The sequence below is a fragment of the Mangifera indica genome, chromosome 9 (assembly GCF_011075055.1).
Source record: "Mangifera indica cultivar Alphonso chromosome 9, CATAS_Mindica_2.1, whole genome shotgun sequence".
Lineage (NCBI taxonomy): Eukaryota > Viridiplantae > Streptophyta > Magnoliopsida > Sapindales > Anacardiaceae > Mangifera > Mangifera indica.
In genome coordinates, this window is record NC_058145.1 from 13,836,470 (window position 1) to 13,864,463 (window position 27,994).

The following is a 27,994-nucleotide window of genomic DNA, read 5'->3' on the forward strand; positions in this document are numbered from 1 at the left end:
AAAAATATATTATTAAATAATAATTTCGATTTGATTCTCTCCATTATTGAATTTTAATAATGAAAAATATTTCGCCATCGATACTTGTTGAACTTTTTTCTGTTAAACGTATTAATAGATTATCGATTGAATGTGATCAATAACTTTTAACTTTTAATTAATCAACACAGGATATGTCACTTGCAAAAGGATATTGTAATCATCGTCATTACATCATTTGTGTAATGATGTATAAATGTGTACACATTTATATATCCAAAATAGATACACATAGTTTTATCGATATAATAACGATCCTCACAGATTTATATATGGCATTGTAGTTATTAATCCAAGTCTTTCATGAGAAAACTAAAACAGGGTGGATGCTGAGTATTTCTAATTAAGAATATGCTATGCTCAACCATGCAACTTGAAACAATATGTTTTATGTGGATCAAAAAACAAAACAACTAAGTTGATACATGAACAAAATGTTGTAATTCAATTTTTTATTTATTCTTCCACAGGATATGTCTAATAATTAATCTACATTTATTATTATTATTATAATACTGATAACAAAAATTCTAACTACATATTAATGAAATTTTGAAATTCAAAGGACCGCACCTGTATATACTTTCCCCCTTTATTGCAAATAAACTAAACATCGTGATTAATTTTTAAATGTTAGTAAGTTATACAATATAGGTTACATCTGACTCCCAAAAGATTCAAGTGACAAAAGAGAAGATTCTATATACAAATGAATATGAATTCAAGTCTCTTCTAGTAACATATCAAGATCAAACTTTTGATCTATCTGGTTCAATAATTGTAGAATTGATGATTGGATTCAGAATTTGTCTAGTCCCAAAATTGACGATCCAACTCGAGTAAGATTCCTCATTTAAAAAAAAAAATGTAGGTTACACCTGGATTCCAGTTGGACTGAATTAATGTTGTGTTAATTTTGGTTTGTGTTTGTTTTACCTGTAAAAGTTGAAAAATGATTTGAATTTCTGTTAGCGTAGAATTGATTGATTTGTGTGACTGCTCTGGTATAACAGCTACAACAGCATATTTAACAAAACTAAAAGAATGCGGATATCCATTCAACGCCATTTGAAACTGCTTCTGTTTCTTCGTCTTTCTCTTTTATATAAATCATGACCAGAAACTACCACATATGTTATCAGCAAAAGCACAATGAATCCGATCAGGATATTAGAATCTAAAGCGGCCACCGATGTTCAATCAGGAAAATATAACATATCAAACATTACATCATTGGAAATTCAAATATGTTATATGCAAAATGTTAGCACAGACAGCACCTTATGGCAAATCGACAATCCCTTTGATCAACATCTTCCTGATCTTCTCATGCAGCTTTGTGTTATCATCCTCTTCACTCGAATCGTTGTTTTCCTCCTCACCCCACTTCGTCAACCTCGTTTTGTCTGTGAAGTCATCGTAAGTCTGCCTGCAACTTGGACTATTATTTCATATTTATATTAATTACTTGTGTTTTAATTCCAAATGCAGGCGGGTATTCTGACGGGGCCAACATTTTTTGGGAGTTTACCAATAGGTCGCTTCATCTACAAATTTGAGTTGAACATGGTGGTCGAAATTTACACTTTCTTGGGGCTCACCTATTACATGTTTTTGGTGGGATTAGAAATGGATCTATATGCATTGAAGCATATTAAGAAGAAGTCAATGACCATTGCGGCGGCTGGAATTTTTTTCCCGATAATGGCAGGGGTAGCCTTGTATTTTGTACCGCTACATAGAGGTAAAGACGCCAGCAGTCCGCCGCTAATCGGCGCTGTCTTCTGGGCTACGATATTATCCAACACAAGCTTCCCCGACCTGGCACGAATCCTCTCAAATGTGAAGCTTCTACACACACAACTAGGGAGACAGGCCTTGGCTGTTGCTCTTGTTAGTGATATTACAACTTTTGGTCTTCTTGTGGCAACCATAACAATGTTTGATTTAAACAGCTTCTACATGGCTGTAATTCCGACGATCATCTTTCTATTATGCTGCTGGTTTTTACTGCGACCAGGGATTCATTGGATGATTAAGCATAGCAAAGAGAAAGGGGAATTCAGGTTCAGTGAAACACATGTAAGCTTCATTCTTGTTGGGGTTGCTGTAATTGGCTGCATTGCAGATGTATGTGGCTCGCATTCTATGTTTGGTGCTTTCATCTTTGGATTAATCATCCCACACGGTGACCTCGCCCTCCAGATTATGGAGAGAATCGAAGTGTTTGTGAATAGAATCATGCTGCCAGCGGCGTTTCTGATGAATGGACAAAGAACTACCATAGGTGATTTTTTATACAGAACAAGATTGTTAAATGTTGGGCTGGTGGCAGTCTCTGCAACTTCCGCAAAAATTCTCAGCACTCTGTTTGTTTCTTCTTTCTTCGGCATGTCGTCAAAGGAGGGATTGGCCCTCGGAGTTCTTCTTAACACCAAAGGCGTTTTAGCCATGATTGCTCTCACTGAAGCCCGCAACATGAAGGTGATATATAAACTTGTAAATTATCTTAAACATTTTGCATAATTTTTCTGACAAGTTTTGATTTTGTTTTTGTTTTTGATTCAGGCTTTGGATAACATCTATGTTCTTGTGATGACCATCTCGATTTTGTTCATGACGGCTATCGTTCAACCAATCTTTTACATAGTCAGAAGAACAACAAAGCGTTTCTGCAACTACAAGCAGAGGACTATAGAGAGAAGAAATCAAGACACAGAGCTTCGAATTTTAACTTGCGTTCACTCAATGCGAAATATCTCCGGCATTGTCAATTTACTCAAGCTTTCTCATGGCACAAGGAAATCCCCGATTTGTGTTTTCGCTATGCATTTGGTGGAACTCACTGGTACCGGCCGTACCTCCGCCATGCTAATCGTTCATGACACAAGCTTGAATACTACCACCGCCAACAACCTAAACATGCCCCGCGAAAGGGTAGAATCGGAACAAATTATTAACGCCTTCCAGAACTTTAACTCCTTAAACGACGCCATAACCGTGCATCCGCTCACCGCTGTCTCCCCGTACGAGACAATGCACGAGGATATCTACCAGCTTGCAGAGGACAGGCAAGTGGCCTTCATTTTGTTGCCTTATCACAAGCTACCGACAATTGACGGTCGGTTGCAAGGAGATAACCCGTCGATACTAGAAGTGAACCAGAATTTACTGAAAAAATCACCATGTTCGGTCGGCATTCTGGTGGATCGTGGACTTGGAATTTCCGTACACCCCGATAATAAAAAATTGCAGTGCCGTATAGCGGTGCTCTTCGTCGGCGGCCCCGACGACCACGAAGCGGTAAGCTATGCAACGAGAATGACGAAAACAATCGGCGTGCATCTAACCGTGATTAGGTTTCTCCCCGGTAAGGAAGCAGAAATTGAGAATTTAAATGGAGAAAGCTTCGAAAATGGAAACGAGAATTTGACAGGAATGAGTATGGATGAAGAAGGGATAGAGTTTGACGATGAATTCATCAACGAGTTCAGATTCAAGACAATGTGCGAGCAACAGATAAACTACCAAGAGAAAATAGTGAACAGCGGTGAAGATTTATTAGAATGCATAAGATCCAAGTACAATGACTTCGACCTGTATATAGTCGGCCGCGGAGATGGAGTAAATTCGCCTGTAACAATGGGACTTACACAGTGGAGCGAGAATCCGGATCTAGGAGTCGTTGGCGACACATTGGTGACGACTCAAGCTATATCGCATGCATCAGTTCTGGTGCTGCAACAATCTGCCGCCGGTCGATTCAATACCAGAATGCAACGTCGGAAGGACAAATTTGGGCAAAACAAATGGGCTTCCCCCATTTTAAATCCTGACTATAAAGACTTTGTAAATGATGAATCTCTGAAGTAGCTATCCTACCCGTATTCAGCTTCTCAATTTATGCACATAAATATAGGATAATTAATTCTTTATTTCCTTGATTGTATTACCCCAAGTAAATGTCCTAATAAAGCTATTAGCCCTTGTGATTACGATGGTCCTGATAATTGCCAATTTGAAAGCTCTCTCTGCGTCTCCACTGATTATAAATTCATGGTCCCTACCGTTTTTAAGATTCTATTTTAGCGTTTTCTTATAGGCCAAAGGTCTCATTTTCAGTCTAAATATATTTAAAATAATATATTATCCAATTTTTTTCAAAATTAAACTTAACTTTCAAATGTCATATTTTTCTAGTATAATTTCTTTCTTCTTCTCTCTCATCTTTTTTTACATTATTATCCGTCGGTTTCTCTCTTTCATCTCTTATCGATATTGAAAATCATAATAAATTAGTCTTTATTATTAAACAAAAATGATTCATCTTTAGTGCTGGCAAAAGAAAAAAGGCAAACTAAATGGTGATGACCTTAAAAAAGGGAAGAGAGAAAAAAAAAATCTTTGAGATAAAATGTAATATTTTAAAATTTATTTTAGAGAGAAATTATTAATTTTTTAAATATAAAAAATAGATAATATTAAATAATTTTATTAGCTTTAATCACCTATAAATAAATATTTAAATTTATAATATTTAATAAATATTAATTTAAAAATGTAACCAACTTTGAGCGAGAATAAATACTTTAGTCTTATCTTATATATTGCCCATACATAATATATATGCAATTAGTTAGGCACTTTTAGGAACGAAAATAGTGATCGATGGCGACGCGCATTTTGTTAGTATCTACATAATGTATACTGTACGTAAGAACATTTTCTTCCTAATTATTTAATAAAATAATCCATTTTTAAAAAAGACGATTATTCTCATTAAAGCAATATGTTGATTCCCCTGATGAGCAACCAAAGTTGAATAGACTATATGTGAATTCATCTATACTTAAATGTGAACCAATTAGTTGACATTTCAAATTAGACAACAACAGCATCTATTTAAGTTTGAAGATGCCTCACACAAAATGTACCTCACGGAACTGTTGATGGCAATTTTCTGAACCACATATTTATTTTAAAAATATATAATTATATAATTAAATATTATTTTATTTTTAATTTAAAATTATTTATTTATATAATATTTTAAATACAGATAACTTTATTGTAATTGTTTTTTACTTTGAAAAGAAAAGAAAGAAAGAAGTCAAAATTTAAAGCACATAGATAGCAGTGCTGTAATTTGAAGAAAAGAATTGTCCAACCAAAAATTGACAGCAGTGGAAGCGAGATCTTTACACGCAATTCAACTCTCTTTATTTAAAGTAAGACCGGGCGCATTCCCTTTTGTCTCGCCGCGGTCAAAGTTGACTGTTTCTAGAACCCAATGGCCCATCTTTTCCGTTCAAATTACTCTCATGCCATCACTATAAATGTTGTATTAATATTTTTAATAAAATTATATACATAAATAATATATATAAATTTATATAAATTATTTATAAATATAATATATCTCTAATATTTCTTTGAAGGTGTGGTTTAATCGGTAGATGGAGGACGAAGATGTTAGCAGAATTGTCAAAAGTGAGTTTGACAGGTCTTTTCATCGGAGAGTCCTAAAAAGTTGGTTAGAGTCCTATTCAAGGCCACTTTGTAAGGACTCTCTTTATACCAACCAACCATTGACATAATAAATGCTAAGACATTACATTAAAGGACCCTACAAAATCAATGCAAATTTTAATGGACCGACTCTTTTATTTCTCATTGGTGGCCACGTGTACGTTCAGTTTCGGTTTTTAATCTTTTTGACACCTCCACTATTTCTTAAAAGCCAATTTCTTTGCTCCCTTCATACCTTATAAAAATAAAACAACACTGTTACTGTAACTAAATACCAATGGCTAATAAATTCCTATAATGCCCTTACTTATCTATCAACCAAACAAGAAAGTATTATCAATTTATGACCTTTGGTATTAATCTTGGGGATTGATTGAGTGACCATTACGTCTATTTCTTATATTAATATTTGATCATATGTTACTCATTTTTTAAGGGAGTTAATAAGATTCTCAACAAAAGTTTTAAAAACGTTTAGAAGATTAGTGAGAAATATTTTAGGTTAAAGATTTTTTTTTAATAATCAAAATTATATAAGTTGACAATTTTTTGCATGTATATATATGATCAATAGACAATTAGAGATGGCAACTGGGTGAGGAGGGGCTAAATTTTTTTTTATCCTTGCCCCATTTTTGATACGAGAATGACAAAGAATGCATGTTCTCTCTCATGAGAAAAATCTATCTACCTTTGACCTTTCCATTTATTCTGGAAAATTTTTGTTCTCTTCTCTTTCCTGTCCTGTAAGAAAAATCTCTTTTCCCATCATCTTTAAAAATATATATATATTTATTATGTATTATGATATATATGTAATAATTTAAAATTTTATTTAAGTATTTTGATAATACATAAGAGAGAGGATAAAGATATATCTATCTTTATCTTCATCATGTTTTCAATTGAAAAGATTTTAATCATCTCTTTTCTATTTTTATTTTTATTAAAAAATCTTTTCTTTATAAAAAAAAGATAGGTCGATAATCTGATTTAATAGACTGAATTTCTATCTTTATATATAATAAAAACAATTATACCAATTGTCAATTATATATTAAAAATAATAAAAGTTATAAAACCATAAATAAGAGGTATGAAATGAGCTATTATGACATAGATTTTAGGCTAAAGGACTTATTCCCACCCAAACTATGCTATTCTCTCAAGTTTTCTCCCGTTAACTTTGAAATCTCATTTATCCACCCATAATCGTTTACATCTGTTAATTTTAAGGGTAAAATAGTTATTTTATATTTAATATTAAAAATAAACTTAAATTTAATTTCATTCCCCCCTCCCCCCTCCTCCAAACTCTAACAATTGACAATTTCTCTCAAACCTAAGTTTTCAAAAATTACATTTTCCCGCTTAGGTTTTCAAACTTTCAAATCCAATTTTTTTGGCAATGACCGACGATCTCCATATATTATCTGTTTCTCTCTGGCGCGTCTTCGTTCTGGTCATGCTGCTTCCAACACTGTGAGACGTCATCATCAATGAAAACGAGTCGTCTTCGTCGACAAAGACCTCGTCTTCATCTTTGATGAAGATGAGTTGTCTTCGTCGTCGATGATAACTCCTCACAGCATCGGAAGGAGTATGATCAAAAGGAGGATGCGTCGGAGAGAAAAAGACGATGCCTAGAGATCACCGATTGTCATTAAAAAATTGGATCTGAAAGTTTAAACATCCTAATGGAAAAATATAGTTTTTGAAAACTTGGATTGATGAGAAATTATTTTTAGAATTTAAGGGAGAAAAATGATATAACTAATAGACTCAGTTAATTTTAACCATCTATAGGTAGGTAAATGAAAATTTTAAAATTAACGAAAGAAAACTTAAGAATTTAACATACTTTAGAGGGGGAATAAGTCGTTTGGCCTAGATTTCAACACAAATCTTTAACTATATATTTAAGATAATTTAATAGTTTAGAAGCTACGAGTTTGTCTTAGTCTTCACTAGGGTTAGACTCGAATCGAGCTAGTTCGAGTTTGAGATCGGCTTAGACGAGCCAGAAATGAGTCAACCCTAACCGAACTCGAGCTATTCCTCAAATTTTCTAATTAAAAATTTTAATACAAAATGATTTGTTTTGACTAATATATATTAAAAAGATGTCGTTTTAATGACAAAAAATAAGTCAAATCGAATTCAAGTCAAGTTCAAGCTTGATTTTTATAAATTCGAACTTAACTATATATAAATCGAACTAAACTCTAATGCGGTTTAGTTCAAATCTAGCGTTAGTTTTCACCTTCTTTTTTTCAATCATGAGATTGTCTAGAATTTTTCAAAATTGATGCTACGGGATGCCATAATTTTAATTTAAATTAAAATAGTTTTGACACTAAAGATCATTGGACATTGGACAAACAAAAATTACTATTCAACTACTTTTGTACTTTTCAAGGTAGAAATGGTCAAGTTGACCGTATTACGCAATATTTATAGATGTGAAATTTTTAATTTCAAATATAAAAATAAATCAAGTATATGATAATAAATTAAAAGGAACAAAATTTGACCAAATAAAATATGTTTAACAAGTGAAGTGACAGAGTCATAACAGTTTTTCTAGTCCGTTCATTTGCCCTAATTTATTTCAATAATTACTTCCTCTACCACTCTGTCTGCCAAAGCATGCTTCGTGCGCAGGGTAAGTCAGAACCAAGGGCAGGGCGAAATCTGTAATTTGAAAACCTAAAGAGAGAAATGAGAAATCAAAGCGGTTACTAGTTTGTTTTTTCGGAAGAGCGATTAACTGTTTGAGAGCGAAACCCGCGGGGGCTTCTGTTGTGTTGGTGCTACGTTTTGATGACAGGTGACAACAATGGCGAGATCGTGTCCTTGCTCTTCTCCTGCTTTTTTTAGATGGCCGATCTTCTCATCGTCTTATAAACTACCTCACATCTCTTCCCTTGTATTTGTTCTTTTCGCTTTTAACTTGCTGATAACTTCAACTTAGTCTCGTGTTTTCTCCTCTTTTACTTTACCAGGTTCGATTTTTTTATATTTCTCTCACATTGTAATCGTTCTTAGCATTCTCGTGAATTTTTATCGATTATATTTATTTATTCAAATGTTTTTAGGAGAGATGGCGGAGATGGTGAAAGTCCTGTACATAGCGGTGGTGGATGATGAGGAAAAGGGAGAGAAAGGTAAACCGGTGTCGTTTCGGTATACTCGTCCTGTTTTGCAGAGCACTCTTCAGCTCATGGGCTGCAAAGCACGACATGCGTTTAAGGTAAATTCAGCTCAAATTTCTGGTTCTCAATTTTGGAATTTGTTGTGTGACTTTGTTTTCAGTAATCCTAATTGTCCAGTGTTGGATCTGAGCTGCATGTGATAAATTTCTTAAAATTTCTTTTATATTGTCTCCAGTCAACAGAAATATTGCATGATTTTTGTTGATTTTATTAGCGAAATTAGTACAAATTCTAGTGGCGTGTGCTGTTGATACAGGTCGGTTTATGTCAAAGCCTGCATATTTACATTCCGGTCTCAATGGCCATAAATCTTAATACATCATTGGGCCTAATGTCATGTCAGGTTATTGGTTTTATTTTTGTATATTTTCTCATCTTTCTAATGTTAAGTAGCTTTTTTTCTAAGTTTTATCCGGTTGGTTGTTTACTTTTCCCTTGGGTTGATGTGATGAGATTTGGAGTTTTATTGATTCTACATATGTTAATGCCTAATATGAACTGGAGATACAATTTCATTTTATCTCCCATTTTTTTCTCTATTTCTTGTAAACTTGAAAGGGATCTATACAACTACATTTATGTAAAAGCCAAGGAATTGGGAAGGCATATTAGATTTAACATTGTTTCATCATTCTGCTTTCGGACAATTGTTAAGTTGTCTTCTTTCTACTGTAGTGTTTATTTAAATAGTTCAGGAGATTTCTTTTTTCCTAGAAAGTAATGGTTTGAGGATAACTCTAAATAAAAATTCGATGTTATGTTAATCTTAGATTTAAAGGGGCTGTGGTGGCTTTGGATATTATTATTGAACTCTTCATTTTAGTTGTTAGTTCTAAAATATTATTAGATACTTTTTGTGTTATTGAAAAACATCAAAACTATTGCTGATTAATTAAATTTCGCTTTCATCAGATTAGTCAAAGGGTTTTTGAATTGATAAGAAGTGGAAATCCTAGTTGTGCTCAACTCGAAGCAGAAGAAATATCAGGATTAGATCCTTTGGAAAGAAAAAAAGAAGTGGAAGATGGTAGTTCCTTTGGTGGTAGTTTTTGGGATGCAGGGTTTGTTTCAAAGACAAAAGACAGATGTAGTAGTGTGCCATTCAAATTGTACAAAAGACGCACGACTGCTATTGTTAGAAGAGAAACATTCTTAGATATTGTTTGTGATGCTCTGACTGAATATAAGTATGTGGGTCATAATCAGAGGGCAGACTTGGTTTTAGCATGCAGGTATTGTTTGACATCTTTTTCCCTTCTTCAGAACTTTTTATATAAATATCTGGTAATTTTATAGGAAATCTTTTTTTCAAGATCATTTATGCTTTACACACACTTACATATATACATATGCATGTAACTAAAAAATATGTTTGTTAATTTTGTTACATGTTGAAAGAATCTAATTTTCGTTGTATTTTGTTCCTTTATGTTAAATTGAGGTTTTTAATTTACTTCAAACAACCAGTTCAATACTGAAAGAAGTTAGGGAGTTCTAGAGAAGCATGATTTCCAAAATTCTGGAACTGCAACAACATTAGAGCCTGAGCATATCCAGTGCAGATCCAGTGCTGAGCATATCATTAACTTGTCTTATTGCATTTATTCTTTCTTATTCGGCTATCATTTTTTCATGCTGGACTTTGATAAATGCTTTTGATTTACAAAACTATTATATTGGTTAATTTTCGTGCTTGTCATGCTATAAGAAACTCATCCCCTGTAAAATTATTGTTTTTTTATCTTGTTGTATCTTGTCTGGTTTTATATAGTTGCCATGTTATCTTCTTGTTGCAGAATCCGAGAAAGAAAGGAATCTGTAACTGTGCTGTTGTGTGGCACTAGTGGCTGTGGCAAATCTACTTTGTCTGCATTGCTGGTATTTCTTTGTTGTTTACACTGATGTTCTTGTTCGGAAGTCTAAATTAGAGCCAGTCTAGATTTTCTATTCTTCTAATCATTTCTATTTGTGAAACTTATTTTTTATTTGTATGAGGTAATGTAGATAATTCAAGTTTATATATTGAATATAATAGCTATTACTCATCTACTCGTTTAGTTAGTACTTTTAGTGCTTTCGACTTATCATGCAGGGTAGCAGGCTGGGAATTACAACTGTTTTATCGACTGATTCTATTCGACACATGATGAGGAGTTTTGTTGACGAGAAACAAAACCCTTTACTTTGGGCTTCAACATACCATGCGGGGGAGTTCTTGGACCCTGTGGCAGTTGCAGAAGCAAAGGCTAAAAAGAAGGCCAAGAAATTGGCAGGTGGTTCACTATCACTTCCAAAGGATGAAGTGTCCAATAGTTCTACAACTGGGAAATCTGATACTCGTCCAGAGGTTGTTTCTAGTATGCCTGAATTGATCAGTCCAAAACAGATGGCTATCGAAGGGTTCAAGGCCCAAAGTGAGATGGTGATTGACAGTCTTGATCGGCTGATTACTGCATGGGAAGAAAGAAAAGAATCTGTAGTTGTTGAGGGTGTTCATCTGAGTCTCAACTTTGTGGTATACAGCAGTTTTGTTTAAGTTCCATTGGATTATCTGTAGTTGTTTCTTTCTCAATTTTCATCTCTTCTACAGATGGGGCTTATGAAGAAACACCCTTCAATTATACCATTTATGATATACATTACAAATGAAGACAAACACTTGGAACGGTTTGCTGTCCGTGCAAAGTACATGACCCTGGATCCAGCCAAAAACAAATATGTGAAGTACATAAGGAACATCAGAACTATTCAGGAATATCTCTGCAAAAGGGCAGACAAGCATTTAGTCCCCAAAATAAACAACACAAATGTTGATAAGAGTGTGGCATCCATCCATGCGACAGTCTTCAGCTGCCTTCGCAGGCGTGAGGCAGGAGAGCAGCTTTATGATCCCACCACGAACACAGTTTCTGTGATTGCAGAGGAGTATCGGAACCAGTGTGCTGCTCATTCCCTGAGCTCCAAGGGGATGTTTCAGCTGATCCAGAGGAAAGGTTCTTCAAGACACCTGATGGCTCTTCTTAATACTGATGGATCTGTGGCAAAGGTTTGGCCTGTTCTTTCAGTTGATAGTAATGGTAAGCCTACATTGGTCCCTGACACTGAGAGTGGAATGGGAAGCCCGATGTATGGACCTTTGAAGATAGGAAAAGCTGAACCAGTTAATCTTCAGTTTGGTCACTTTGGGATCAGCGCTTGGCTCAGTGATGGTGGCACAAGTCATGCTGGAAGTGTGGATGAGTCAAGAGCTGAATGGACTGATGCTGGTAGTAGAAATCACTCTTCCTGCTGTAGCTCACCGAGGACATCTGATGGACATGCCAAGGAGGTATATTCTAAAGCTTAATATTATATTGCTTCCTTGAAAAGTATAATGTCTTTTACTGTGGGTAGTTATAGATTCTAGGAATGTGGTTGAGTTGTTGCAATCGTCTTTGATGGCACAAATAGTCTGGGACCTGATATTTTTAATGTTCTTGCAGCTCAAGGAGAGACATTCAGTCCATGGCAGTGATGAAGATGTCGATGATCATTTTGAGGCCGACAGTGATGAGGATCTTAGTGATAATACTGATGTGCATGTGCTAGAAGAGGTACATGGTTGAATATGCATTCCGATATTTATGCTGTCTCTTATCATATCAAAGAGATAATTTCAAAATATGTGAACGATTAGTCCAAATACAGTAAACCTCCCTTAGTTTTTTTTAAAGAAAAAACAGCTGTTTAAGTACAAAATTCCTGGCAGGTTGTACACTATCGGGGTAGTTTTTGAAATTGTAGGGGATTCATTGTACTTTGGGTAAGGACGGTTTTAATGAAGTTATACTAGAATCTGATGAGAAGATTGCAACATTCCAAACTTTTCAACGCTTAATAATTTGGAACTGTTATCATCGCTTGCCTCATCACCTATTATGTTTGGACATTAGTAAAGGCATGTTTTGATATTAATACAGTTGAATCAGAAGAAAATTTGATATATTAATCTTTTTGTTGAACAGGTAGGATCAGTTGATGAGGAGTCTACGAAATCAGATGAAGAGTATGATGATCTGGCCATGCAGGATATGCAGGAGAGTGGCTATTTGAGTGACGACGAGGAGTTCAAGGATAAATATCTCCGGAATCTAGACCACTTCCTTAAAAGTAGAGGTGAGCAGTTGGCTGAGCCATTGCGCTCCCACGCTTCCATACTTACCGATAAAAATGAAAAGAGATTATCAACTTCTGGAAGTTTCAGAACGAGAAAACGCTCTCTTAGTATTTCAGCCTTGGGCAAGCAAGGGTCGATAATCAGTGATCCCATTATTTCTGGTACTCCTAGGAGGTAACAGTACAATTTTGTCCCAGTTTTTAATGCTTTTTCTTTTGCACCCCTACTAGGGCATCCCACCCATTTTGTTTTGTAGATAAGGAGAATTTAGGTCAGGTGCCAAGCTGGGTTTTTCTGTCAAGTCTTGTGTATGACAATACTTGATTACTTATTGGTTGACGTGCAATGGTGTTCTTTTGTGTTTTTGCTATTCCCGGTGTTAACATTTAGGCAAAATATGAAGTGCTGGCAGGTGAAGCGTGCAGCCCATAGGAGGAACGAATAACTAGTTATTATGTTAGATAGTTTAAAATGTGTTTCAAGAAGTTCTAAGTTATGGGCATCTCTGCAGTGTTTTGGTCAATTGAAGCGAAAATGAATAAGAATATTTCTTGTCGCACAATAACAAATTAACTACGTGACTTTCAGAACTATTTGATAAATGTATATGTATTTATACAAATAAACAAAAGTGTCTTCCTTCACTTTTGTTATTCGAACCCGAATCTTGTAAAAAGAGAGTTTTGGTTTTCACCTTTCAAGCAAATCCTTGGGCCCATAACATGTGTTTGTTATGACGAACATGATGAAATTTAATTAAAGAATTCAGTGGTCCATATTTACAAGTACTAAATTATAAAAAAGAGACAAGAGAGGTTCGAAGTGTGTAGCAGAAAGAGTAGGGTGAGTCATGACTTGACGACGATGAAAGAAGAATAAGAAATGGTTTTTCTCCTTCACTTGCATGTCTGCCACGTCAACCCTCTCCTTCCGTTTATATGACATAGACAAACAACTCTTCATTCTCTTGATCCTCCTACACAAGACCAGAATATAAATAAATGAATAAATACAAACCCAAAACTACTTATTCTTTTATGATTAAAGGAAAAGGAAATGCAAAACTCAATTAATTAATGGATATGAGTTTAATTCTGAAAATTTAGGACGCCACATAACTAATATACTAAATATGAGCAAATCACAAATGAAATTAAAATATATATATATATATATATATATTTATTTATTTATTTATTTATTACATGGGAAAATGCTATAAATAACCTCAGAGGTCAAATGAAAGAGAAAATTGCCCAATGTCATTTGACGAACTCAAGAAGTTAACCCATAAATTTCAATAAATCTGTTGTGCAGATGGAAAGACATATAACCAAGAAGATAGTATAGTATATGGAGAACTGTTTTGGGCATGGAGTAGAATAGTGGATACTGATAGGGGCAGGCAGATCTCCATAAACTTAGAATGGATAGTGATGAGCAGTGTGATGAAAGATTTTGAGAAAGTTCTTGGGTTTTGATTTATTGAAATAGCTGTGAAAAATATGTGCAGAAAAAAATGTCTGCCAGAGAAAGAGAAAGGTAGATATGTCCATGAAATAATCAATTTTTATTCTGAATTATTTGTAGTGAAGACAAAGGTGGTGGGAACCCAAACGCCCAATTAAATTTCAGTAACCAATTTACATAGCTGATATCACCAAACCCCATAAAGAAAATCCAAAAACCTGAAACACAAGCAGGCCAGGAGAGGAAAAATTATCCATTTATCTCACCTCTTGCTCTGAACAACTTCAGTGAATCTTGTAAGCTGATCGTTCTTCTCCCTTTCTGGCACTCCTGAAAGAGCATTGAAAACCCACAAATATTCACCTATAAGTAACAATCAAAATGATAGATCTGCAAAGTCAACTCACGAATGTAAGGAGCTAGCTATCTTCAATAGCCTGCTGCAAGATCTTATAGTTACCTGCAAAAAGGAAAAGAAAATAGAAGCAAAAATAGAAAATAAACCACCCACCTGACAGCAACAGAAAAGAAAGTAGATGGATGGAATCATCTTGTTGAATACTGAAGTGCAAAGTGGCAAAGGTGAGATTAGAGTTAATATTGTTCAATAGTCCTTTATATTTTGTATAGTAAAGCCATTTATTGCCGATGCAGCATCATCAAGATTCTCAATTTCAAAGAACTTTGGCAGAGATTATTCCATCACTACCCCCTGCAAATGCATGTGAATCTTGCTGATGCTACATACGCAAACAACGACTGTCAATTTATCCATGCACTAAACCCTATTTTTATTATCAAAAAAGGGAAAATGAGAAAGTAACAAATGGAATCAAAAGAAAACTAGTGCCATCAACATCTATAGTTTTTGGTATCTGGGTATTGAATTCTCCGATTAGAATCTGGCAAGAACACACTTTGAAGCAATACCCTATTAGATTCTGGCAAAAAGCACCTTTGAGAGGAAGAATTATCAAACAAATTTTTTCAGCTAACACTAAAATAGACAAACTAATCCAAAGAAAGATAAATTTTGAAAAGTAAATGAGTGGGAAGAAATAAAGAAAGATCTGCCAAAGAGAGAGGGTTAAAGAGAGTTATTAGGAGACTCACAAGAATGATACCAGCATTGTATAAAGACTAGAGTCTAGAAAGGATAATATATGTATGTATATATATGGCTTTAATATGTTTGGCTTTTTATTTTATTCATTGTTTTTAAAACCGGATTGGACAAACCGGTTTAACTGAAGACCGACTCATAATTCAATATGATTTTCATTAAATATAAAACTCAATCTAATCTGATCAAAACTGATAAATCGAATGTATTGAACAAAACAAACAAAATCGAGATTGACCAAATCTTCAATTCCTACAACCTAATTTTTATCTCTATCTGTCTCTTCATCAGAAAGCCAGGCCGCGCGTCTCTTCAGTCTTCATCACAAACAAACCATAATTCTAACATATCTCTAGCTGCTTGTGAGCTTCTATACAACGTTGGATACAGAAATCTTATCTGGGTTCAAGGGGATCTAGAGACTGCTAAAGAAGAGGTAAATGTGTTTCCAATGTGAAATTCCGAAGTTCCTTATATAATTAGGCTTTGCATTTTCCTTTATATATTGTTTTTCCTTTCCCATTTAAGACTAAAATCTGAATTAATTTAGTGTGTCCAAACTTTTTTGGAATAGGAACTTACCAGAGAAGGTCCTCAATCTTCAAAATTTGCTGCTGTTGGAGGGGTTTCTGAGTTCCTTGCGTAGATATCTCTTGTTTTTGACCTTTGCCTTTTGATGTCATCCTCATGTATTTTCCCATTCTTTATTTCTATTATATCCTGTCATTAGTTATATTACATCTCATCAGTGTCGTTTTCATATCTTGAAATTACTTTCATTAATTCATGAACTTGTCCAGCTTGATTTGCATTGCATTTAGCTTGATTCATTGAATTGGAAAACACCCATGTTGAGCGTTATTTCTCCGTTTCCTTTTTTGACATCTGATCAAATCTGGTGAAAAGTCTGAATCTATTTAAAATATATGATAAATAATTAATATTATTTTAAAATTTTATTATAATTTAAATTAATTAATTAAATTGATTAAACTATACATTAGTGAAATAACTGATTTAATCAACCGTCTAATTTTAAAAATATCGCTTTTAACGTATTGGCTTCATCACTATAGGTGCCTTCCTGTTTGTAATTTTTTTCATGGGTTCATGCTCAGTTGTACGGTGACGAAGTTTTATTACATATTAATTATTTTTAATTAAGGAATTGCTGAAACTAATATTGAATTATTTTAATTTTATATTCTTTTAAGAATTCAATTTAATTAATTTAGAACACCTTTATAATTAACATATCAAATGAGGTAAGTCCGAGTTCGAAGGAGATTTCTGTGGTGTCCGAAAATCAAGATGTTTTTTCTGATAATTTTATTTTATCGAATACGCGAGAGAATATGGAAGAGTCCATGAGAAGGACGTGAGGACACCCATCCGAGAATATTTCCTTGGAGCTGCTTTTATTTCCCTCTCTTTTAAAGAGCCCTCCTCGAGTGTGTACAGTGAGGCCGCCTGCCACTTGCCCACTGTCCGTTCACTCGTCGATTCCTCGCAGTCGCATTTGATTTTTTGTTTTATTTTCCTCCATTATTTTATTGGGTTAATCAGTGGAAAACTTAATGAACATGGACCCGTGTCCGTACAATCACTGACGTGACTAGTGGAGATTTGTGATTTTACCTTTTTATTTTGTTGGCCACTGAAACTTTGGGCTTTCCATCTGATCAAAATCAATCATGCTGTCTGTCAAAGACTGTAATTAGCTTTTACACTTGCCATCTTTTCAATTATTCTGTCCCTTTATTTTCATTTCAATTTCTAAAATCATGAGGTAACACAAATCCGATTATATTAATAATTAAAAAATTAAAGTGGGCTTTTATTTTCATCATTGTTTCCTGTGTTTTTTTTTTTTACAGGATCAGTCATTTTTGAAGTGGGCAAATTAATTAAATTATTTCTTCTCTTTAAAAGAATAATAATACTCTAAGAATTTACAGTGTGAGTCTGACATGGATGAGTTTAAGTTATATAGTATGAATCTTCTCTTTGTGATATAAAGGAGCTTATAAGTACATTTATGGAGTAGAAAGTCATGAGAGAGGGTGGTTGGAGAGATATGAATCCAACCAAGTTTAAATATTTTTTAACTTAAGTTTGACTAAATGAAATATAGTTAGATTCGAATTTATCAAATTAAAATTAATAATAATTTAAGTTTGATTTAAATAAAAATAATTCAATTCGAATTTATAACTCAAATTTATAGCTTGAAGTCATTATTTAAATTTATAATTCATTGACATAATTTTATAATTATTTAACATAATTTGAATCAAGTCATGATCAAGTTTAAACTTAATCAAGTCAACAACTTATCTTATGAGTTAAATTTAAGTTTAATTTGATTAAATCTGAAATGAATTAAGTCGAATTAAATTGATTTTTGAACTTAACTTAAATGGATTTAAATTAAACCTTACATGCAGGGGACAGTGCATCACGTGGATGAGAAAGAAATTGTATGGAATGGATCACCAAACCACGTGACTGTACCTAGAAATGACAATCATGTCCAAATCTAATGTGATATTACATTTACGTGAGTAGAACAAGAAATGCAACAAGAGATCTATAGATAAAATTTTGCAAAGGACTTACCTCGATTACTATTGATAAGATTTTTTGCTACTATTTGACTTAGATAATTTAGAACATTGCACAAGACAACCTATGGTAGTAGTGGTGAAGATCACTTAATCAATTTAAATAAATTATAAAGAGGATTGGACACGAAAATTTTTTGATATAGTTTAATCCATTGTTTAGAGCTTACGTATATAGTTATGTTACTGATAACTCTATAAAAATAATTTTAATAGAGGGTGAATCAAAGATTACATGAGAGATGTTTCTAGAAAGACTTGATTTTGAACATGTGTTCTGATAAGAATATTTGGATTTCTATGAAAGTCTCCTCATCTATTTTAGGATAATACTAATATGATCTTAAATATTATATGTTAACTATATGACATTATATATTTAATTTATTATTAAGTTTTCTTCTCTCCCCCTTTCCTTAAATGATTTCAAATTTAAATCCAAATATTAACTTTTTAATATCTTACATAACGGAGATAGAAATTATAAGATAACGATTACGTCTTCGTAAGGTAGAAAGTTATTATTTTTCATTATGCGTGTTTGATGTAGAAAGAATATCAATTCATAGATTATTTTCTTTAAGCAAGCATCACAATCGAGTCGTTTCTCTAAAAGTTACTCCATATATTGGAGTTTACTACATAACAATTGACTCATAATTTCTGGAGTGTAAGTAGCAAAATTAACTCTTTTAAACTTAAAAGGTGGAATTATGCCACATTCATCAAATGTTGGACGGGAAATAGTCATTTGGCCTGTTCAAAATGACCATCATACCTTTACATAAAAGCAAGGTGAATGAAAGTTAAGCGAATGATTTTTCAAATTTGAGTTATCGTTTAACCAAATTAGAAATATGTTATAGAGATAGCATGGACATGCTATTGCAAACAGAGTCCATTATTTCATCCATGATGATGTGTGCATTTTTGGGCCAAGCTAATGGCCCACTAAAAAATATGTAGGCTTGGGAGGCCCAGACACAACTGGATGTAATCCAAACCCATGAGCCACAACACAATGATGATTACATAGTTGTACTAATAGATTTTATTATTATAATTCTTCCATATTTGTATTACAAGTTTAAAATTTTCAGCACAACATAAATAATTTAAACCAAATAAAATTAGTAATTTTAATAATAAATTCAAACTCATAATAATTAGCATAATTTTTAATAAAATTAATTAACTGACCTAAAATTTCTCCTAACGTAAGAAAAAGGGAACCCGCCTCTAGCAATTCGTAATTGAAATTTGAAGCAATGTCCAATGGAGTCAAAATAATAATAATAATAAATCCATACCTGATCTCTTTGTATAAATTTTCCTCTTTCACGAAAGTTAATGAGAATTTTCTTTGAATGTAGCAGTATAAAAGAAATATAATAACAAATACTCATATTTGGAATTTAGTTGACTTAATGTCTAGTAAATGAGATTACAAAATTAAAATTTTTGTCCTGAGTTAGTAGACTGCTGTCAAGTTCGATTAGTGGCAAATAGACTTATTCAAGGTATCGAGATTAATTATAGGGAAACATTTACTCTAATGACTCGTATAGTTTTTGCAATGGTTAGAAAATAACAATTTTTTCATACAAATGTTAAAAAAAGTATATATGAAATCTCCGCTTGGATATAGTCATCCACTTAACAAGATTTATCGTCTTCGTAAAACCTTCTAAAAACTTAAGTAGTATCTGAAAGCATACTTTATCAAATTTAGCTTTACTATTAGTTAAATTAGGTTCTTATTTAACTATTATTATAATTATATTCTTTTCATTCACAAAATTAAAGTGAGATGTATTACGTTGTTATTGTATATCGATGATATGAGTATTACTAGAGATAATGTGCATGGTATTGTAGACTTAAAGTAGTTCCTCAGCATGCAATTTGATATGAAAAATTTTGGTCACCTTAGTTATGTCCTTGGGTTAAACAATTTCTCTGAAGGATTGATTCTTATACTATTTTAAGCCAAGTCTACTAGTGAACTTTTATCTCTTACCGGCATGTCAGATGATAAATCTAGCTCCACTCCATTTGAGACCAATGTTAAGCATTCTCATATAGAAGAAACTGTGTTGGATATTCCCACTTTCTATAAAAAATTAGTGGGAAGTTTTACCTACTTAACCACCACTTGACCAAATATAACATATGTTATTCATATTGTTAATTAATTCATGGTTGCTTTTCGTATTACTCATTTTGAGACAATGCTTTGTATATTTTGATTTATAAAAAATACTTCGTATCATTTTATTCGCCATCATCATATCAAAAAGACCATTTATCTCGCTTCCATATCTTCTATTAATTAGATAATTGACATTTTTACTAAAACCCACCCTCCATAATGCGTTATGATTTATATCACAAACTCAAAATCTCTTTGTATAACTGAGTTTAAGGGAATATTAGAATATATTTTTTATTTTCTATATTAAAATATATTTTTAATATGTGGTTTTCAGTTATGAATTATTATATATTGATTAACTTGATTTTTTTTTTCTTCCTATAAAATTTACTACATATAAATTTACATATAATTCAGATAGGTGATGCATTACACGTGATTAAATATATTTTTTAATTAATAAAATAAAATTGATGGTGAAATAATCAGATGGGTTTTGTATTTTTGAGTTTTGAAAATCCTTTCATTATCGTTTCTAATAGTATTTGAAAATGAAAATAATAAATAGGAATGTGTTGCCGTTGCTTTCTTATATAAATAAAATATGAAACCTAAGAAAACAAAATTATTTATTCGATTTTTTTAAACAAAATATTACGTATTTTAAGAGATAAAACAGAGAATAAAAAATAAAAAAATAAAAACAAAAATTAATAGCCCTGGATTTTTAGTTAGCCCCGTGCTATGATCAGGAGGACGATATCATTAAAAAATTGTATAATAAAATAATTTTTACGTATTTTTGAGAAATATACGAAATGTCAAAACCTAATTACACAGAAATATATCATTTTTATACCCAATAATAGATGCAAAGGATGTATACGTGATATTATTCAAATTTGTGATTAACCTTGTACATGAGCCAAACCTCAGGGACCAAAGGGAAATTCCCCCGGTTGGCATGTATGTCTTGCTCCGTTTTAGGCCTTCCTCGGCTGCAATATTGATTCCTGTTCTCGCTGCTTATTAATATTTTCCCTTTAAAACCACTTTTACCAAAAAAAAAAATTGGCAGGATCTTTAGGACTAATTGATCCTACTGTTTTTAATTTTTTCTTATGGTGAAGGGTTTCAAAAATTAAAAATTTGTTGAATTATCTTTTTTAACCTTTTTACTTGTTGATCTTTATATCAGATTCTGTTGGCGATTTTTCCTAGAAAAATTTAGTCTCCGTTTTGGTCTTTGTGCGTCCAGCGACTGTCTTACTTATTATTATTATTTTTTGAAAATTTTATCTCATATCAGGTGAGGTTTGCTCTTGCTAAAAGTTGCATTTTGGGTTTATAGATATTTTCTATAAAAAATTGTGATATTAGTACACTGTCAGTTTTTTTTACTTGAAATTGGTACGGTCTAAATTGATGGGTAGTTATGTTTTGGTAATTTGTCTGGTAGGTTGCATTTGATATCATCAGGGTTTCGCTTATTTTTGCTTAAAAGCTTGGAAATTAATTTCTTATAATTAATTTTTGTTTTTACTGCGTTATGTTTCTCGAGAAGGCTGTGGCACTGAGGGTGTCTCTCTTTGAACAAATTGAATCTTAGCTCACACAGGTAAGTCTTAATCTTATGTTAAAGTTTACATTTTTTTGCCTTGTAAAGGTTTTTTTCCCTTTGGGGTTTAGGCTTGCAAATGTGAACGTGTTGTCCATATTCTTTCGAGGCGATTTAAGGTCTGTTTGATCTTGTTTGTGCATTTTCATACTGATGTTTTCTGGGTTTTTTTCTAGAGGTATGTTGACAGATTTGATTCTTAAAGTAAGTGTTTCCTAGTGCATTTTTTTTTTTTAAATTAACATTATCCATAAATTTTGGAAAATGCTGAAGACACTGAATTATAATTGCCAAGTTTTAGATGGGAGAAATTGTTAATTCAAGCGATAGTCACAGAATAGAGTGTGGTTTGGGATTCTTTCTTGGTACTTTAGGTTGGTGTTCCTTTGAAGTTAGTCTGGTTTTGTTTCAATGAACTCTGTTTCATATGAGCTGTAGTCTTTGAGTTTTGTATTGGAGTTTTCCATTGCTGTTGCACATATTATAGATGGATACACATTATGTTGGAATTTAGAGAAGGGCATGCCATTTTTACGCATGAGAATGGAGTGAAATGCAGATTTAAAGGATCTGCATGCGGGCATACAATTGGAATCCTTTCAATTCTGAGTTTTGTGTTGTTTTTACAAATCTTCATCCCCAAGTTCACCTCCAGCACCATCTATCTCACTTATTGGAAAATAGATCATTATGCTTTGTGGACCTCAATATCCCAATTTGAATTTTGGCCTTGGTTTCAGTATGCTGGTGATGACCTGATGTTGTAGAAGGAAAAAAAATTAAAACATTAATTCCGGTATATAATAGTGATCAATGGCCTAGTTATTGACTCTGATGTGTTTGATCAGTTAAAAAAAGATCATTTATGTCAGTTGAGATTGATTCCAGTTCTGTTTACAGATGAAATGCCAATAATATCATTGAATTTTTTGGTGTCTTATTCTAGGGAGTCAGATGCCAAATAATGAGGTCCAATTTCTATGAAAAAGTTTGATTAAACAATTAGGGCTGGTGTGATCTTAAGAGAATTTTCTTATTCTTGTATTTCTTGATGTTTTAATCTAAATTGAGATCAATAGAAACGAAGATTCTTTCCTGATTGTGCATGATCAGATGATCTTGTTCTTGTTTGAGCAAGATACAATTGGCTATGATATTTAAAGCTATTCTCATGTTGAAATAAGGGAAGACTATATTTCTGCGCAAATATGTTTCTAAGCTGGATATTGTTAATTTGTTAAAAATAAATTGTACTTATTAGCTGGCTGATTATTTTTACGGCTAGAGGGCATAGTTATCAAAGGTGTGCGGTGACGCTTTACTCAAGACAACATGTGTGCCTAGGCGCTTTACTCAAGGCAATTTAGCCATCGCCTTGAGTATGGTCAAGGTGACTAGTGGTTCAAAGGCGATCGCCTTTAGCGCTTTTTTTTTTAACACCTTTGGAGAAGTTTTTTACATTGGAAAAGCGCACTTTGTTATCATTTAGGCTATCTTCGACTAGAGTTGAGGGCTACCGACAATTTTTGGACAATTTTCGGCACAATCTTAGACTTTTTGGAAGATTTTGGGCAATTTCAAATATGAGGGTTATTGACAATTTTTGAGGTCTCCGATAAGGTTTGAGGTTGAAGAAATCACCAGTGTGTTCTAAAGTTGTCGAGAGATTGACAGTGAATTCTAAGATTGTTGAAGAGGTTGTCAACATGTTTTAAGGTTGCAGGAGAGATATAAGGTTGTTAGATAAGTTGTCTATCATATAGTTGGCAAAAAGGTCTTGGCGTGATAACCAATTGCCGTCTAATCTGAGATTGTTGACGAAGTTGCCGATCAATTTTTTATTGTCAGTGTAGTAAAATATTTATCTTAAATTTAATGTAAATGGGAAATTTTTTTATGGAATTTTTTAAATCACTTTAGGTAAAAAAGTGACACCTTCACCTTTCCTTTTTCACCGAGGTAATAGGATCCCTCATCACCTTATAACGCTTTTTGCCTTTGATAACTATGCTAGAAAGTCAAAATTAATATTTAAAACTTCATTCTGTTTTGCACACTAATCAAACTAACTTTCTGGATGTACTTGTACCTGAATAGCACTTGCTTTCTACAAAAAATCAAGGATATGTCTACTAGAGATGAAAGCATTTAAGATTTTGATACACTGCGATGATCTATTTCAGTGATTTCATTATAATAGATGGGGTCTTAGGTTTTTTGGTTGCGTTTTTAACTGATCTTTAGTCTCCATCATTTAAAATTTTGCTTTTTCAATTGTGGATGATGTATTTTGCACATAAGCTTTTGCTCTTTTTTCATTAGACCTCTTATTTCCTGAACTTGTAGGTTGTGTTACACCTTTTTATATTGGTACACTGAAATTTTGTTTTACCTTTTTCACTTTAGCAAGTTAATTGAAGGAAGCTGTTCAGTTATGTTTTGCATTCCTGAAACATTTAAGTTCTACCATCATTTCAGTTGACCTTGAGATAAGAGAAATTATTGCCTTTCTCCTTTATTTTGCTTGCATCAATGAAAGCAAATTGGATTTTCATTGATGTTGGATTCCAATGATTGGTTTATTGGTTTATGCATGATCTCTTAGGCAAAAGATGAGGAAAAAATATCTAAAATTCATGAAAGATAATATTCTTTAATGACATTTTGAAATAATCCAACTTTTTTGTATTTGCTTTTTACGTCATTATACTGCAGATTCAATAAGTGTGTATACCAAACTTTAGGTAGAATGTCGGATTGCAACTTGTGCCATTTATTTGCAAACAAGCACTAATTGGTCAAATAAGATAAATGCTCTTGCAATTACATTGTAGAGCAAGAACTAGGTATTCTTGTTGAGCATTTTATGTGTAAGAAGTTTTTCACTGCTGTTGGTTTTCTTTCAACATAATAATAATCGAATATTTAATTACTCTTGAACTATTTCCTCTTATTATTCATTGGAGGCCTTGCCTTGTGTTTGAGGGGTGAGAGCCTCAGTTTATTTGCTATTAGCATAAGCATGGTGTCAAAAATGCAAATTAAATTTTTTTTTTTAAATGATGTCTTTGTACATTTTGTGATGAATTAAATTAGCATTTCAAATTTGGAAATGTTAAATTGCCTTTCTTTTATGTTCCCCCATCTTTAGAAGCTTTATATGGCATGGCAGACAACAGTATTAGGTACATGAACTCTTTTGTATAGAGTAATAGGTATAACATGACTCACATTGTTTCTTTTCTTGCAAAAGTTCTTATATGAAAACACACTTTTCGTAACGAGCTCATTCTGGTACTGATTGTAACAATCTGTTTTCACATTGCATGAAGTTGTTCAACATGGACTGAGCATTAATGGTTTGCTTTCGGAATTTTTTTTTTTAAAAAAATCTTATACCTATGGGAAGAAAATCTCTTGCATATAGAAGTAGTGCCCTTTTCTTACCAGACAATATGGGATTTTGAAACCGTATCCTTCATTTATTTTGACTGCTTTATGTTATGAGTTTGGAGTATTTGATCTTGGGTTTTACAAATGTATCATTTATAGGGTTGACCGTCCTCATTTGAGAATTAAGTCCAAGTTATTGGCTGTTTTGTCCACACTTTCAGGCAAATTTGACTTCTAACCAACTTTTAGAGTTGAAGCCAACCTAAACAGATTTTCTCTACTTAGGTTTATAGTAAGTGTTTTTCATCTTAACAAAGTTATTTTTGGGTGTTATGCAATCGTTTTTTACCTGAAATGCATTTATTTAATTGATGAAAGCTAAGTTATAAACTCAAAAGGGTTCAATCGTGACTTGAGTAGGCACAGTGACTAAACCTCACAAGGATGTTAGCTCTTTAACGTGAGAGTTCCTAATGTCCCACATTGGTAAGAAATGAAAATTTATGTTGGTTTAAGTCTTTGTGTCCCTTTTAACCACATTTATATGTTTTGTGTGAATCATAGTCACGGGAAGTAAACCAAATGTTTAAGTGTGAAGGACCTTTACATGAAGAATAAGCTGATAATTTTAGCTTAGTTGGATTCTGGCTATAAAGAATGCTTTTTAAGCTAGATCTACCCTATTGTGTGGACAAAATGCCCAACAATTCAAGCTTAGTTCCCATGTGAGTATGTTTGGCCCTTTAAAGCATAGATATATAAGACTTCATAACCAATTCTTCTAAGGCATATCATAGCATGGTCAAGATGGATAAGTTAGATGAGGTGAGGATAAATTTACAAAATTCTATATTGCCTGGTTAGAGACAGTCAAGTACGTTATATGTGTAAGAGACCTTTTAGTGTCAGAGCTTTTGGGTTATGTACTGAAAGCAAAACTGTGTGGGGTTAGACCCAAAATGAATAAATATCATATTATGGTGGGGTGGGTTGTTACAATTGGTATCAAAATGGGCTTATGACTCAATGGTGTGGAGAGACCAAATTTGATGAGGTTACAAGGTCTTGCACCACAACGTTAGGTCACCAGGTCCATTAGTTAATTTAATAAGCTTTGGGTCTTTTTAGTGAAGTTGATGTGTTTTGGGTAAAGAAAGGTTGCTTGATAGCACAAAAACAAATTTATGTGGGTCAATAATGCTTGTGTTAAAAGCAAGTAGACTTTATATCTACTTCACCCTGAACGCATAAATGCCACATTGGTAACTACTACCAAACATGTGTTTAATTTTGAATCACTTATAGTCAATTTTCACCTGTGCCGGTTCACTGTGTGTCTGAATTGCTTTTGTAAGGATAAATTGAATTATCATAGATTTATGGAAGTGATTAGTTGTATGTATATATTGTTATGAGTAATAATTTGGAATGGAGCTTTGTGTGTTGTCAGTGCACAATATTTGCACCAAATATTCAGGAGATGGGAGGGCCACACGCTTGGCTGCTTAGTAGTATCTTAGTGGAATGCAATGCAATTTTGTTCATGCCTTTTAGAGCCAGTTTTCTGCAGTCTCCCAAAGAAGTTTCATGTGCAGATGATTGATATAAAACTATTATCAGCTGTTATGAGTGCAAATGCTAGGGGCACACGGTATCTATGTAGCTTATTCTAGCTTGTTGAGTTGAGATTTTGATTTGTGGATGAAGTTTATCACACCTTTTCATTATATAAGGGAATCTTATATTAATTTTGTACGGCTTTGTTGCATTTTCAGATGGGATATCATTGAGTTGACTCTTTAATGCTATTGTTATCATACAATGCAGTATTATGTCGAAAATCATTGCTGTTACATATTGTTTGCTGACAAAATGTTGCTGCATCTTTTCAGGGTCATTCGGATTGCAATCTTCCTTTGTTGGTGCTTTTGCATCATTAGGGGCTACTCTCCAACATGAACAACCAATTTGGTCAAGATCATGTAAGCAATGCAATTTTGTGATAATTTGGACAAATGAAATAAAATGGATATTAAAGACCCAATCCTTGTGCAGGATGAAGTAACTGTAGCTGGATTTGAAGTGCCAAACTCACCTGATTCAAGTTACACTAACTTGCACCCTGGTAGCGAAGACGAGTCTCGCGACCCACCTCTTGTTCCTGCTCATTTGCAACATACCTTACTTAGCCATCCACCAACTGTGGACACTTCTGAAACTCTCCCCTTGCCTCAGAGTGTGATCTTAAACCATCTTTACATTGAGAATCGAGAGGCCCCACGATCTGTAGTGGCCCTTGGGTTTACTCATCGCTTCCGGTCCAAATTTGTTACTGTTGTTCTATACAAACCGGTTCCAAGAAGGGGAAGTGGCAGCACCTAACATGCATATAGAAAGAAAAAAAAAATCCTTGGTAGGTTTGTTTTGCCCCTCTACAATGAAAACCTTGAATGATTAAACCAAATATGAATTAGTTCCTAAGAATATTTATTGGTTCACACCATCTTATGATCTCAGTTCTATTTTATGAACTTAAAATACCCATTATGTGCTTGGTAGATTTGGTACACATAAATTTGTCCATTCTTATTTTTGGTCTGTGGTATTGAAGTTTTTGTTAATAATGAAATCCCAGAAGTTGTTGTCTTTGTGAGTAGTGTAATGCATGATTT

At 33.2% G+C, this 27,994-nt stretch overlaps 3 protein-coding genes and 2 long non-coding RNA genes across 7 annotated transcripts; 4 read left to right on the forward strand and 1 right to left on the reverse strand.

The window, feature by feature from the left end:
• The first annotated feature begins 1,191 nt into the window (after window positions 1-1,191).
• LOC123226299 (cation/H(+) antiporter 15-like) lies at window positions 1,192-4,018 on the forward strand. The gene is made up of 3 exons (XM_044650814.1): window positions 1,192-1,458; window positions 1,531-2,523; window positions 2,608-4,018. The coding sequence occupies exons 1-3, from the start codon at window positions 1,192-1,194 to the stop codon at window positions 3,910-3,912; spliced, it is 2,565 nt and encodes an 854-aa protein (XP_044506749.1). The 3' UTR covers window positions 3,913-4,018.
• Window positions 4,019-8,293: 4,275 nt separating this feature from the next.
• LOC123225946 (P-loop NTPase domain-containing protein LPA1 homolog 1-like) lies at window positions 8,294-13,309 on the forward strand. Its single transcript, XM_044650328.1, has 8 exons — window positions 8,294-8,573; window positions 8,667-8,821; window positions 9,696-10,015; window positions 10,580-10,661; window positions 10,876-11,298; window positions 11,374-12,111; window positions 12,266-12,376; window positions 12,788-13,309. Exons 2-8 carry the CDS (start codon window positions 8,672-8,674, stop codon window positions 13,115-13,117), a joined length of 2,154 nt encoding a protein of 717 aa, XP_044506263.1. The 5' UTR covers window positions 8,294-8,573; window positions 8,667-8,671; the 3' UTR covers window positions 13,118-13,309.
• Window positions 13,310-13,477: 168 nt separating this feature from the next.
• Window positions 13,478-16,100, reverse strand: LOC123225947. The gene is made up of 2 exons (XR_006504228.1): window positions 14,676-16,100; window positions 13,478-13,915 (listed from the first exon to the last, which is right to left on the reverse strand). It is a non-coding gene; the product is annotated as an uncharacterized LOC123225947 (long non-coding RNA).
• On the forward strand, window positions 15,827-16,262 carry LOC123225948. Its single transcript, XR_006504229.1, has 2 exons — window positions 15,827-15,968; window positions 16,107-16,262. It is a non-coding gene; the product is annotated as an uncharacterized LOC123225948 (long non-coding RNA).
• A 4,997-nt stretch (window positions 16,263-21,259) lies between these two features.
• On the forward strand, window positions 21,260-27,970 carry LOC123225874 (SNF1-related protein kinase regulatory subunit beta-3). 3 transcript variants are annotated; one of them, XM_044650189.1, is made up of 4 exons: window positions 21,260-21,277; window positions 21,876-21,929; window positions 27,215-27,304; window positions 27,378-27,970. In XM_044650189.1, exons 3-4 carry the CDS (start codon window positions 27,278-27,280, stop codon window positions 27,702-27,704), a joined length of 354 nt encoding a protein of 117 aa, XP_044506124.1. In that variant the 5' UTR covers window positions 21,260-21,277; window positions 21,876-21,929; window positions 27,215-27,277; the 3' UTR covers window positions 27,705-27,970. The 3 variants fall into 3 exon arrangements, with proteins under 3 accessions (XP_044506124.1, XP_044506123.1, XP_044506121.1); XM_044650188.1 differs by lacking the exon at window positions 21,260-21,277 and adding an exon at window positions 21,322-21,620; XM_044650186.1 differs by lacking the exon at window positions 21,260-21,277 and having other exon boundaries at window positions 21,322-21,929.
• The last annotated feature ends 24 nt before the right edge of the window (window positions 27,971-27,994 follow it).